Here is a 13,345-nt window from a genome sequence, read left to right on the forward strand (position 1 = left end):
GATGTTCTTTGAATTGCCCGTTATTGATGACCTGTTTGATTTGTGGACTAACAAAAATGCCTTCTTAATCTTGGCACCAATTATTCTGACTTGAATTATGAATTGAAATAACAAATCTATGTGATTTCGAAACAATGATGTGCGATAGGGAAATTTCATGGTGATTTTCATGATCAGCAATGCAAAATCCATAAGATACACCCAAAAGTATTTAGGAAGCAAAATCTTTGTTGTTCACTGTTATATTAAACATTGAGAGTGATACTGGTTACAAATAACATTCAATATTTTAAAACAATTCATCTTACGAATGGGTACTTAGAATTTACACTATGATGAATATGATATTCCTTCCCCAGCTACATAAGCCGGGAAGATGTGGAATCAATATGGGTAGAGCTGCGTAACACTAAGGGGCAGAAGACGCTGGTGGGAGTTATGTACAGGCCACCTAACAGTAGTAGTGAGGTCGGAGATGGTATTAAACAGGAAATTAGAAATGTGTGCAATAAAGGAACAGCAGTTATAATGGGTGACTTCAATCTACATGTAGATTGGGTGAACCAAATTGGTAAAGGTGCTGAGGAAGAGGATTTCTTGGAATGTATGCGGGATGGTTTTTTGAACCAACATGTCGAGGAACCAACTAGAGAGCAGGCTATTCTGGACTGGGTTTTGAGCAATGAGGAAGGGTTAATTAGCAATCTTGTCGTGAGAGGCCCCTTGGGTAAGAGTGACCATAATATGGTGGAATTCTTCATTAAGATGGAGAGTGACATAGTTAATTCAGAAACAAAGGTTCTGAACTTAAAGAGGGGTAACTTTGAAGGTATGAGACGTGAATTAGCTAAGATAGACTGGCAAATGACACTTAAAGGATTGACGGTGGATATGCAATGGCAAGCATTTAAAGGTTGCATGGATGAACTACAACAATTGTTCATCCCAGTTTGGCAAAAGAATAAATCAAGGAAGGTAGTGCACCCGTGGCTGACAAGAGAAATTAGGGATAGTATCAATTCCAAAGAAGAAGCATACAAATTAGCCAGAGAAAGTGGCTCACCTGAGGACTGGGAGAAATTCAGAGTTCAGCAGAGGAGGATAAAGGGCCTAATTAGGAAGGGGAAAAAAGATTATGAGAGAAAACTGGCAGGGAACATAAAAATGGACTGTAAAAGCTTTTATAGATATGTAAAAAGGAAAAGACTGGTAAAGACAAATGTAGGTCCCTTGCAGACAGAAACAGGTGAATTGATTATGGGGAGCAAGGACATAGCAGACCAATTGAATAATTACTTTGGTTCTGTCTTCACTAAGGAGGACATAAATAATCTTCCAGAAATAGTAGGGGACAGAGTGTCCAGTGAGATGGAGGAACTGAGCGAAATACATGTTAGTAGGGAAGTGGTGTTAGGTAAATTGAAGGGATTGAAGGCAGATAAATCCCCAGAGCCAGATGGTCTGCATCCTAGAGTGCTTAAGGAAGTAGCCCAAGAAATAGTGGATGCATTAGTGATAATTTTTCAAAACTCGTTAGATTCTGGACTAGTTCCTGAGGATTGGAGGGTGGCTAATGTAACTCCACTTTTTAAAAAAGGAGGGAGAGAGAAACCGGGGAATTATAGACCGGTTAGCCTAACGTCGGTGGTGGGGAAACTGCTGGAGTCAGTTATCAAGGATGTGATAACAGCACATTTGGAAAGCGGTGAAATGATCGGACAAAGTCAGCATGGATTTGTGAAAGGAAAATCATGTCTGACGAATCTCATAGAATTTTTTGAGGATGTAACTAGTAGAGTGGATAGGGGAGAACCAGTGGATGTGGTATATTTGGATTTTCAAAAGGCTTTTGACAAGGTCCCACACAGGAGATTAGTGTGCAAACTTAAAGCACACGGTATTGGGGGTAAGGTATTGGTGTGGGTGGAGAATTGGTTAGCAGACAGGAAGCAAAGAGTGGGAATAAACGGGACCTTTTCAGAATGGCAGGTGGTGACTAATGGGGTACCGCAAGGCTCAGTGCTGGGACCCCAGTTGTTTACAATATATATTAATGACTTGGATGAGGGAATTAAATGCAGCATCTCCAAGTTTGCGGATGACACGAAGCTGGGTGGCAGTGTTAGCAGTGAGGAGGATGCTGAGAGGATGCAGGGTGACTTGGATAGGTTGGGTGAGTGGGCAAATTCATGGAGATGCAATTTAATGTGGATAAATGTGAAGTTATCCACTTTGGTGGCAAAAATAGGAAAACAGATTATTATCTGAATGGTGGCCGATTAGGAAAAGGGGAGGTGCAACGAGACCTGGGTGTCATTATACACCAGTCATTGAAAGTGGGCATGCAGGTACAGCAGGCAGTGAAAAAGGCGTATGGTATGCTGGCATTTATAGCGAGAGGATTCGAGTACAGGAGCAGGGAGGTACTACTGCAGTTGTACAAGGCCTTGGTGAGACCACACCTGGAGTATTGTGTGCAGTTTTGGTCCCCTAATCTGAGGAAAGACATCCTTGCTATAGAGGGAGTACAAAGAAGGTTCACCAGATTGATTCCTGGGATGGCAGGACTTTCATATGAAGAAAGACTGGATGAACTGGGCTTGTACTCGTTGGAATTTAGAAGATTGAGGGGGGATCTGATTGAAACGTATAAGATCCTAAAGGGATTGGACAGGCTAGATGCAGGAAGATTGTTCCCGATGTTGGGGAAGTCCAGAACGAGGGGCCACAGTTTGAGGATAGAGGGGAAGCCTTTTAGGACCGAGATTAGGAAAAACTTCTTCACACAGAGAGTGGTGAATCTGTGGAATTCTCTACCACAGGAAACAGTTGAGGCCAGTTCATTGGCTATATTTAAGAGGGAGTTAGATATGGCCCTTGTGGCTACGGGGGTCAGGGGGTATGGAGGGAAGGCTGGGGCGGGGTTCTGAGTTGAAGGATCAGCCATGATCATAATAAATGGTGGTGCAGGCTCGAAGGGCCGAATGGCCTAGTCCTGCACCTATTTTCTATGTTTCTATGTTTCTAAATTTAAATCAAGATTGCATTAAATTTATATTCCAATTTAAAAAGGAGGAAGTGAAATCATATAACAAAGGGCTGTCAATTCTTTGAAATTAGCATGTTTTGAAATTAATACTTGAGTTTTTTTAGCCAGTTAATCATATACATTAACTTAAAATCAGAATTTTAAAAAAGAAATTAGGTTCAAAGCTTTATGATGAGATCTGCAGGTCAGATCTAGTTTAGCATTTGTGATGGACATGACCTCTGAACCCCCCCCCACAGCCACCATCTTATCATAGGATATCTCTCCCACAGCCTGTGCAACGTAATGGGGGCTCCTCTAATTACACTAACTAAAAGACTCTTGTAACTACATGACCTGCAAGTTAAATCCAGATTGTCACATTCTCCCTTGTTGCAGCGAGTTGTTGGAGCTCTTGTTGCCCAATTCCTCAACAAGTTTTCATTGGACGGTTGAAAAAGGGCATATGGCTTTCAATGGTCCATTTATATTATAGACACACTGCTTTTCATTGCTTAAGAATGTGATTAATGCACAATTTTTAATTCATAGAACAGTACAGCACAGTGTGGCCCTTCAGCCCACAATGTTATGCTGATCTATAGTAACCTACTCCATCATCAATCTAATATTTCCCTCCTATTCAATCCATAACCCTCCATTTTTCTTACGTCCTTGTGCCTATTCAAGATATTCATTGTCATTCTTCAGTACAAGGGTGTAAAGGAGTACAAAATGATTCTTACTCCCGATCCGATGCAGAATAACAAAAAGACATAATAAGCATAAAGAACAACACACACAGACACACTCTCTCACTCACTCACACAACAGATTGAAGTCTCATACAATTATGGAGAGACTGTCTGGATGCTGGTTTTGTAGAGAGTTGATGATACTGTAAAGCTCTCCCAGTGCGTTCTTGCTGTTAGCACTCAGGTTGGTGGTGGTTGTGGGGTGGGGGGAATGTAGACAGCAGTGATGAACACAACAGTAAACTCCCCGAGCAGTAAAGTGGCCAGCCTTTAACTGCATAACGTCCAATTACCACAGAACAGCGACTGCCCGCTATAAAGAGACAAAGAATCCTTAAAAGTCCATACTGTAACAACCTCCATCATGACCCCCTGGCAGTACATTCCAGGTACCCACACTCTGTGAAAAATAAAAATCAACCCTAATCTTTCCTCATTATTTGCTAATAAGTTTCCTAATCTCAGGACGACTCTAGAATTTAGACTAGAAGACCACAAAACATAGGAGTAGAATAGGCCCTTTGGCCTATCACATGCTCCACCAGTCCATCATGGCTGACTTATTATCCCTCTCAACCCCCTTCTCCTGGTTTCTCCCTGTAACCTTTGATGTCCTTACTAATCAAGAACCTATCAACATCTGCTTTAAGTATACTCAATGACTTGGCCCCTACAGATGTTTGTCGCAAAGAATTCCACAGATTCATCACCGTCTGGCTAAAAACATTCTTCCTCATCTCCATTCTAAAGGGATGTTCTTCTAATCTGAGGCTGTGCCGTCTGATCTTGGACTCACCCATTATAGGAAACATTCTCCCCACATCCGCTCTATCTAAGCCTTTCAATAATCAATAGGTTTCAAAGAGATCCCCCATCATTTCTAAACTCCAGTGAGTACAGTCCCAGGGCCATCAACTGCTCTTCATACATTAACCCTTTCATTCCCAGGATCACGGAATCATTGAGAGCAACAGCATAGAAACAGAACCTTCAGCCCACTTAATCAGTACCAAACCATTATTGTGTTTTCTCCAGGGCATTCAGATTTTACCTGTGAGTTATCGTTCCATTCACATTCGGTCATGAAACAATAAAGAAAGACAAAAATAAACCTTTACAAAAACTCTTGCAATATATTGCCTTGTAGTTAAGTTACTAGAAAGACTAACCTACTAGGTCAACAAGGAACTTCACACAACCATGCTATCCAGCGCTGATACCTTACTCGTGAAAATCTAATGCGTTCACATGCAAAACATGTCAAATTACTGATATTCTAGATTTCTAAACAAATTTACATGGATTTTATCAGCTATTATTCACCTTCCTTCACCATACAACCAGCAGTAGTTGATGTTCGTCTTTATAGAACATTGTAACTCTTCTTTCTACTCCGCACGTGTATAATGACATCACTGTTTTCCCTTAAAGGCACAGGCAGTTACTTTAGCATTATCAGGGTGAATATGTAAGGGCACTTTCACAATAAAAAAATAATATTCAACAGTTACCTGGTTAGGCATACATCACCATCAACTTTTTCTGCTTTCTTCAGACAGATAATTTTCTGAGGCTGTGTCCTCTGGTCCTAGACACTGCCCCCACCGCCCCACCATATGAAAAATTCACTCACGTTCACTCTATCTAGGCCTTTCAATATATTTATAACTCTCATTTATCCTCTGTCTTAGTCATTGAGATGTGCAAAGGAGTTTGAAGAAAAAAGCTGTAGCTTCACCTTTGAACGTGAGATGGCATTTGCCTTCCCTTGAGTACAGATGATCGGGGTAATCAACATAAAAATTTTAAAAAGCATTTATGACTTCTCCTTGTTAAGACATCACCCCTACTGGGGCATAGGCTGCTGACAGCAGCTCACCAGAGTTCTCTGTCTCGAGCCAGAGTTTCAGTCTTTCAAGGAGCAGCCCATCGAAGATCCTTCCTCTCCCAGGAATGAGGTTTTTGGAGTTTCTGTTGGCATTTCCATAGCTCTGGGTTTTTACGGGATGGTAACCCCGGGCCCAACCCTCCCCCTTTCACAGCCGGGCTTGGGTCCGTCCATGGCGGAGTTAAAGCATTTGTGGGGGTGGACATAAAGGATAGTGCCAGGATGAGGAAGTGTGACCTTAGGGTTAGTCAGGAATGAAACCACTGAGGAGGGGGTTGGCTCATTAGGATCTTTCAGTATTGAGGTCTATAGATTTTCTTTGAAGAGATGGGGAGACGTGGGTGATTGGGATTCAGACACAATCCAAATAAATAGTTCAGAGGAGTTAAACAGAATTTGATAATAACAGCATGAATTTATGTAGCACCTCCAACATCATAAATGCTCTTGTTTCTGTGAATAGCCAGCATTCCCTGAGCAGCTATGTGCACAAGTTGAATTCAAGTTACATTGGATAGCTTTCATAAGTTTGTCGGAGAAACACACACAAAATGCTAGAGGAACTATGCAGGCCAGGCAGCATCGATGGGAGGAATAAACAGCCAAATCTTATTCAGGAGATGATTCCTTATGAAGGGTCTCGGCCTGGGCATTCACTCTTTATTCCTCTTCACAGATGCTGTTCCTCCGGAACTTTGTGCGTAACCCTCTGGATTTCCAGCATCTGCAGAATCGCTTTTGCTTATTCTGTTTGGAGGTCAATTTTCATTCTCTCTTCATGAGGAGGCCAACTTTCATTGCCTTTGATTAGTTTTTTTTTCACACTATTCATTAACAGGATGCGGCATTGTTGGCAAAGCCAGTGATGTCAGTTCCTCTGTGCCTTTGAGGGAGTGGTGGTGAGCTGCCTCCTTTGTCCCGGTGGTGAAGGTGCTTCCACAGTGCATCAGTGGTCAGAAAGTTCCAGAATTTTAACCGTGAAGGAACCCTGATATGGGGTGACAGGGGACTTGCATGGAATCTGTAGGTGGTGGTGCTGTTCATGTCCTTTTGACTGTTAGAGAAAACAGGTTTTGGAGACCTTGGCTGAGTATCTTCAGCACATTTAGTCAATGCTACCCAGTGCAGCTGTGGTGTGCCAGTGTCGAAGGGGAAAGTGTTCATTGTCACACTTGTGTTTGCAGATTTTGGCAGCCTATCTGCCTCAGAGTACCCCACTGAAGACACTGCAAGGGTCCGACATCCAAGTGACCTGCGGGCGGCGAAGGAACAAGGTGAGTTTGACCATAGCACAGTACAGGCCCTTCGGCCCTCAGTGTTGTGCTGACCCTTTAACCTACTCCAAGACTGATCTGACTATTCCCTCCCAAATAGCCCTCCATTCTTCTTTCATCTATGTGTCTATCTAAGACTGTCTTAAATGACCCTAATGTATCTGCTTTTACCACCACTCCCTGGTACTGCGTTCCACACTCCCACCACTCTCTGTGTAAAACACCAACCTCTGACATCCCCCCACTGTACTTTCCTCTATTCACCTCAAAGTCGTTGGCTCTCCACTCTGAATCTGATGGAAGCTTTTCTCCATCCATTGAACCCACTCTCTGTAAAGCATTTTATCTTCTCGCCATGACTGTGTGGGTTTCCTCCAAGTGCTCTGGTTTTCTCCCACATTCCAAAGACGTAGGGGCTAGCGGGTTAATTGGTCACATGGGCGACATGGGCTCATTGGGTCAGGAAGGCCTGTTCAATAAAATATAAAATGGCAAATCAATTACAACCGTGTGCACTGGTCAGATCACCTGATAACCACACTTTAACAGAGAATGCAGGCTCTCCACCCCAGACTCTTCACCAGAGGAGATTGATAAGCTATATATTAAAAGCCATGAGAAAACCCAAGAATTCCATGTCGTACTTATTTCCCAAGGCAATACAATTGAAGCCCTCTCTCACTGTTGCTCGAATGTTATATTAGGTGCTGAAACACTTCCCATGACTTGCACACAATTCACATACCTAGTATGAAAGGCAAAATCCCAAGGAGGGTAAACGCTGAAACACAGAGGGGAAATTTCCTTTGGTCCCGTGAGCAGACAACCTGAGTTAGTGTTTCAGATCGTGCATTCTTGCTGTTTCCCTTCATTGTCAGCACTACATTTTATAACATTGTCAGCAATCTCATGGGATATCTACTAATAATGAAACCATCTGATTACATGAGTTCAAAGTTGAAACTAAATGTATTATCAAAGTTCATATATGTCAGCAAGTACTACCCGAGATTCATTTTCTTAACAGCCATTCACAATAGAACTAATAAATACAATCAATAAATGAAAACTACACACAAAGACTGCAACAACTGATGTGCAAAAGAAGACAAACTATGTAAAACAAGACAAACAATAGCAACCAATAAATATATAGCACTGAGAGCATGAGTTGTAGAGTCCTTGAAAGTGAGTCCAGAGGTTGTAGAATCAGCTCAGTGTTGTGGTGAGTGATGTTATCCCCTCTGATACAGGAGCCTGATTGTTGAGGGTAATAACTGTTCCTGAACCTGGTGGGACCGGAGACTCCCATACTTTCTTCCTGATGGCAGCAGTGAGAAGAGAGCATGGCCTGGGTGGTGGGGGTCCTTGATGATGGATGCCGCTTTCCTGTGGCAGTGCTCAGTGGTGAGGAGGGCTTTTCCTTTGATAGACTGGACTGTATGCACCACGGCTGTAGGCTTTTCCTTTCCTGGGCATTGGTGTTTCCACACCAGGCCGTGATGCAACCAGTCAGGATACTCTGCTCTGTGTATCTATAATAGTTTGTCAAAAGTTTTAGATGACATGCCAAATCTGCACAAATGTTTATGTAAGAGAGTAGAGGTGCTGCCATGCCTTCTTTATAATGGCATTTACTTGATGGTCCCAGTTACATGCGTACATCCTGTATTGCCTTTCAGTCACACCTGGGGTTACCGTCAGAGAACACTGGTGAGAATTGTAAACTCAAAAGATTCTGCAGAATCTGGAAATCCAGAGCAGCACACACAAAATACTGGAGGAACTTAGCAGGTCAGGCAGCACCCATGGAGCGGAACAAGTAGTCAACATCTTGTGCTGAGATCCTCCATCAGGACTGGAAAGGAAGGGGGAAGAAGGCAGAATAAGAAGGTTGTGGGGGGGGGTACGGGGGAAGGAGAGAAAGCTGGCCAGCGATAAGTGAAGCCAAGTGAGGAGGGGAAGTGGGGATGAAGTGAGAAGCTGGGGTGGGATAGGTAAGGAGCTGAGGAACAAGGAAATTGATCAGAGAGGAGAGTGGACCATGGGAGAAAGGGAAGGAAGAGGGGCAACAGAGGGAGGTGATGGGTCAGTGAGGTGAAAGGAAGAGGTTAAGAGGGGAGCCAGAATGGGGAATGGAAAAGAGAGAGTAGGGAGAGAAATTACCAGAAGTCAGAGAAATCAATGTTCATTCCATCAGGCTGGAGGCTACAAAGATGGAATATGAGGTGCTACTTCTTCAACCCAAGGGTGGCCTCATCGTGGCGGCAGATACTGTGCTAAGTTCCAATCACCATGTTACAGGAGTGAAGTAATGTGGCAAGAAAGCAATGAGTTAACATTTCCAATCTGTGCACTTTCATCAGATTTGGAATACATCGGCAAGATTTGAGCAAATACACAAATGGAGGAACTAAGAAAGCAAAAGAGAAAGTTTGTGGAAGATGGGGGAATAAATGAAAAATCGTGTACATGGCAGAAGGGTGCTGTAATATACACTCAGTGGCCACTTTATTAGGTCCCTCCTGTAGCAAATAAAATAGCCACTGAGTGTGTGTTCATGGTCTTCTGCTGCTGTAGCCCATCCACTTCAAGGTTCGACATATTGTGTGTTCAGAGATGCTCCTCTGCACACCACTGTTGTAACACGTGATTATTTGAGTTACTGTCACCTTCCTGTCAGCAGGAACTAGTCTGGCTATTCTCCTCTGACCTCTCTCATTAACAAGGTACTTTCATCCTCAGAGCTGCCACTCACTGGATTTATTTTTATTCTTTGCACCATTCTCTATAAACTTTAGAGACTGTTGTGCATGAAATCCCCAGGAGATCTCAAATCGCCCCTTCTGACACCAACAACTATTCCATGCTCAAAGTCACTTGGATCACATTTTTTCCCATTCTGATGATTGGCCTGAACAACAATTTGACCTCTTGACCATGTCTGCATGCTCTGCTGTTTTAAGTTGCTGTCAAATGATTGGCTGATTAGATATTTGCATTACCAAACAGGTTTACTCAGTAAATGTTATAAGCCACTAACAAAGCCTCTTTGATCAAAAGAATATGATTAAATGGTTAACACCTAAGAATGTTAAACTCAAGTCCAGACCCAACATAAATATGGAAACACAAGAGACTGTAGATGATGAAATCTGGAGCAACAATCTGGTGGAGGAACTCAGTGGGTCAGGCAGCATCTGCGGAGGGAAATGCACTGTCGCTATTTCAAGTCGAGACCCAAATAAAACTGTATGCTTGTGTAATCCATATAGTATTGACTGCACAGAATGTATAATGTCCTATGCTTTGTCTGCTGCCTCCATAGGGTGATTTGTATCTGAACAGGAGACGGTGCAAGATTGTACAGAGGCACTTGGAGTTCAATGATGGCATCGCTTACGGCATCAACTGTTTACTGACTCCTGCCAGCATCGGCGGTCGATGTGATGACTTTATCTTTCATGATATTATGGTCTGCATCAGTTTGAGGCTGACAACTTATTTTTTGAAACGTCTTCTTTTTAAAAGAACAATTACATATTCAGTGAATTCTTGTGTAACAACAGTGCTGTATATATCAAGAACTGAATCACTGTCAGACTTTTGCTAACAAATTAGCGGTAAAGTATATTTCAGTGTCCATCACCAAATCCTTTGGCACTCATTGGCATCACTTTTACCAAGTTATCCTTAGTTACCAAGGGGTTATCAGAGACCAGAAACATACAATCAGTGGCCACTTTATCAGTTACCTCCTGTACCTAATAAAGTGGCCACTGAGTGAATGCTCACTGTCTTCTCTTGCTCTAGCCCATCTGCTTCAAGATTCAAAGTGTTGTACATTCAGAGATGCTCCGCTGCACACCACTGTTGTAATACATGGTTATTTGAGTTACTGTCGCCTTCCTGTCAGCCTGAACCAGTCTGGCCATTCTCCTCTGACCTCTCTCATTAACGAGGCTTTTTTCACCCACAGAACTGTCATTCTCCGGATGTGCTTTTGTTTTTCACACCACTCTCCGTAAACTCTAAAGACTGTTGTGCATGAAAATTTCTGGAGATCAGCAGTTTCTGAGACACTGCACTTCTCAACAATAATCATTCCACGGTCAAAGTCACTTAGATCACATTTTTTCCCCATTCTGATGTTTGGCCTGAACAATAATTGAACCTCTTGACCGTGTCTGCATGCTTTTATGTCTGCACATGATTAGCTGATCAGATATTTGCAATAACATGTTAGTTGTACAGGTATATCTAATAATGTGGCCACTGAGTTTAAATACTGTAGCTGATAAGCAGATCAGAGTTAGGGTATCTGCAACAAGTGGCTCTTCTTCTGACTTCCCAAATCATTTCCACCAAGGCACAAGACCCAGGTGTAATGGAATACTCTCTACTTAAGTCAGAGAGTCATACAGGGTGGAAGTAGATACTTCATCCCATCTTGTCCAGGCCGATTTGCCATGTGCCTACCTTTTGGCCCATCTCCCTTTAAAACTTTCCTCTCCAAGTGTCTTTTAAATGTTGTTAATGTAAAGGTTAACTTTATTTGTCACTTGTACAGCAAAACCTACAGTGAAAAGTGCTGTTTTGCATCAAATCAAATCAGTGAGGATTGTGTGAAGTAACCCACAAGTGTCGCCATGCTTCCAGCACCAATATAGCATGCCCATGCCCATGCACATGCCCATGCCCATGTTCATGCCCACACACATGCCCAGGCCCCTTTGCCTCCCACCCACCCATCCACTCACACACATACAGAGGCCTCCAACCCCAAGACAGGCCACCTCTGGGCCTCCAGTCCTTGACCCTGGACTCAGAGACATCAGGCCACCAACCACTAGCCCCTGGCCCCACCTCGCTGACTGTCAGACATAGGCCTCTAACCTCCTATCCGAAGGGCCTATCGAATGCCTCTAAAACACCTCAATAATGTTTGTCCCTGCTAGCATATCTGGCAGTGCATTCCAGTCACCCACTATTTTCTGTGCAAAAATCTTGCCCCGCACATCTCCTTTGAACTTAACTCCTTACCTCAAATGTATGTCTTCTAGTATTAGATATTTTAACCCTAGGAACATGATACCAACTCTATCTATACCTCTGATAATCTTCTGCAAGTCTCCCCTCGGCCTCTGCTACTCCACAGAAAACAATGTCAGTTTGTCCAACTTCTCCTTACAGCTCATGCCCTCTAATCCAGGCAGAAAATGAATAAGCATCCTCCGTCCCCTCTCCAAAACCTCCATACCCTTCCTCTCAGGAATCGGCGTCACACTATCCTTTGTCAAGGAGTCGTCACTTAAGCACTACCGGTGCCACTTAATGGTGATTTGGTATCCGAGTAGCTCGACTCTTGTGCCCTGTTGTAGTAACTCCTGAAAGACGTTGTGAGGTGTTCTGTCGAGTACAGTGTTGAACATTGGTTTCTGTCTTCACAGGGAAGATGTGGCAGCTGCAGAATCACACCTCCCTGCCCTTCATCAAGCAAACCCAAGGTAAGACCACAAGGCCACGAGACATTGGAGCAGATTTAGGCCAGTCAGCCAATCTAGTATTCTCCACCATTCCGCTTCGGCTGATTTATTATCCCTCTCAACTCTAATCTCCTACCTTCTCCCCGTTACCTTTGACACCCTTATTAATCAATACTCACTCTAAGTATACCCAATGACTTGGCCTCCACAGCCGTCTGTGGCAACGAATTCCACAGATTCAATACCCTCCGCTGAAGAAATTCCTTTTCATCCCTGTACACAACCGATCGACAGACAATGCACTAGCTACTGCTCTACATACCGTCCTTACGCATCTGGAGAAGAAGGATGCCTATGTGAATATGCTGTTCTTGGACTACTGTTCAGCATTCAACACCATAATTCCATCCAGGCTCGACAAGAAGCTCAGAGACCTCGGGCTTGACCCTGCCTTGTGCAGCTGGATCCTGGACTTCCTGTCAGATCACCGGCAGGTGGTAAGAGTGGGCTCCCTCACCTCTGTCCCTCTGACCCTCAAAACAGGAGCCCTTCAGGGCTGTGTACTGAGTCCCCTCCTTTACTCCCTGTATACCCATGACTATGTCGCCACCCACAGCTCTAATCTTCTAATTAAATTTGCCAACGACACTACATTGATTGGCCTAATCTCAAACAATAACGAGGTGACCTGCAGGGAAGAAGTCATCTCTCTGACACGGTGCTGCCAAGAAAACAACCTCTCCCTCAATGTTGCAAAAGCAAAGGAGCTGGTTGTGGATTACAGGAGGAATGGAGACAGGCTAACCCCTATTGACATCAATGGATCTGGAGTTGAGAGGGTGAACAGCTTTAAGTTCCTTGACACAAACATCACTGAGGACCTCACGTGGTCTGTACACACCAGCTGTGTGGTG

At 43.5% G+C, this 13,345-nt stretch overlaps 1 protein-coding gene across 6 annotated transcripts in view; it reads left to right on the forward strand.

Annotated features, from left to right (window-relative positions):
* Positions 1-13,345, forward strand: part of stab2 (stabilin 2) — a 215,217-nt gene that overhangs the window by 162,148 nt on the left and 39,724 nt on the right. For all 6 annotated transcript variants that reach the window (XM_063058388.1, XM_063058389.1, XM_063058392.1 and 3 more), the window contains 3 exons: positions 6,856-6,945; positions 10,274-10,420; positions 12,396-12,452. In XM_063058388.1, coding sequence (XP_062914458.1) covers positions 6,856-6,945; positions 10,274-10,420; positions 12,396-12,452 — 294 coding nt within the window. The remainder of the gene's footprint in view (positions 1-6,855; positions 6,946-10,273; positions 10,421-12,395; positions 12,453-13,345) is intronic.

This window comes from Mobula hypostoma, chromosome 9 (genome assembly GCF_963921235.1).
Source record: "Mobula hypostoma chromosome 9, sMobHyp1.1, whole genome shotgun sequence".
NCBI lineage: Eukaryota > Metazoa > Chordata > Chondrichthyes > Myliobatiformes > Myliobatidae > Mobula > Mobula hypostoma.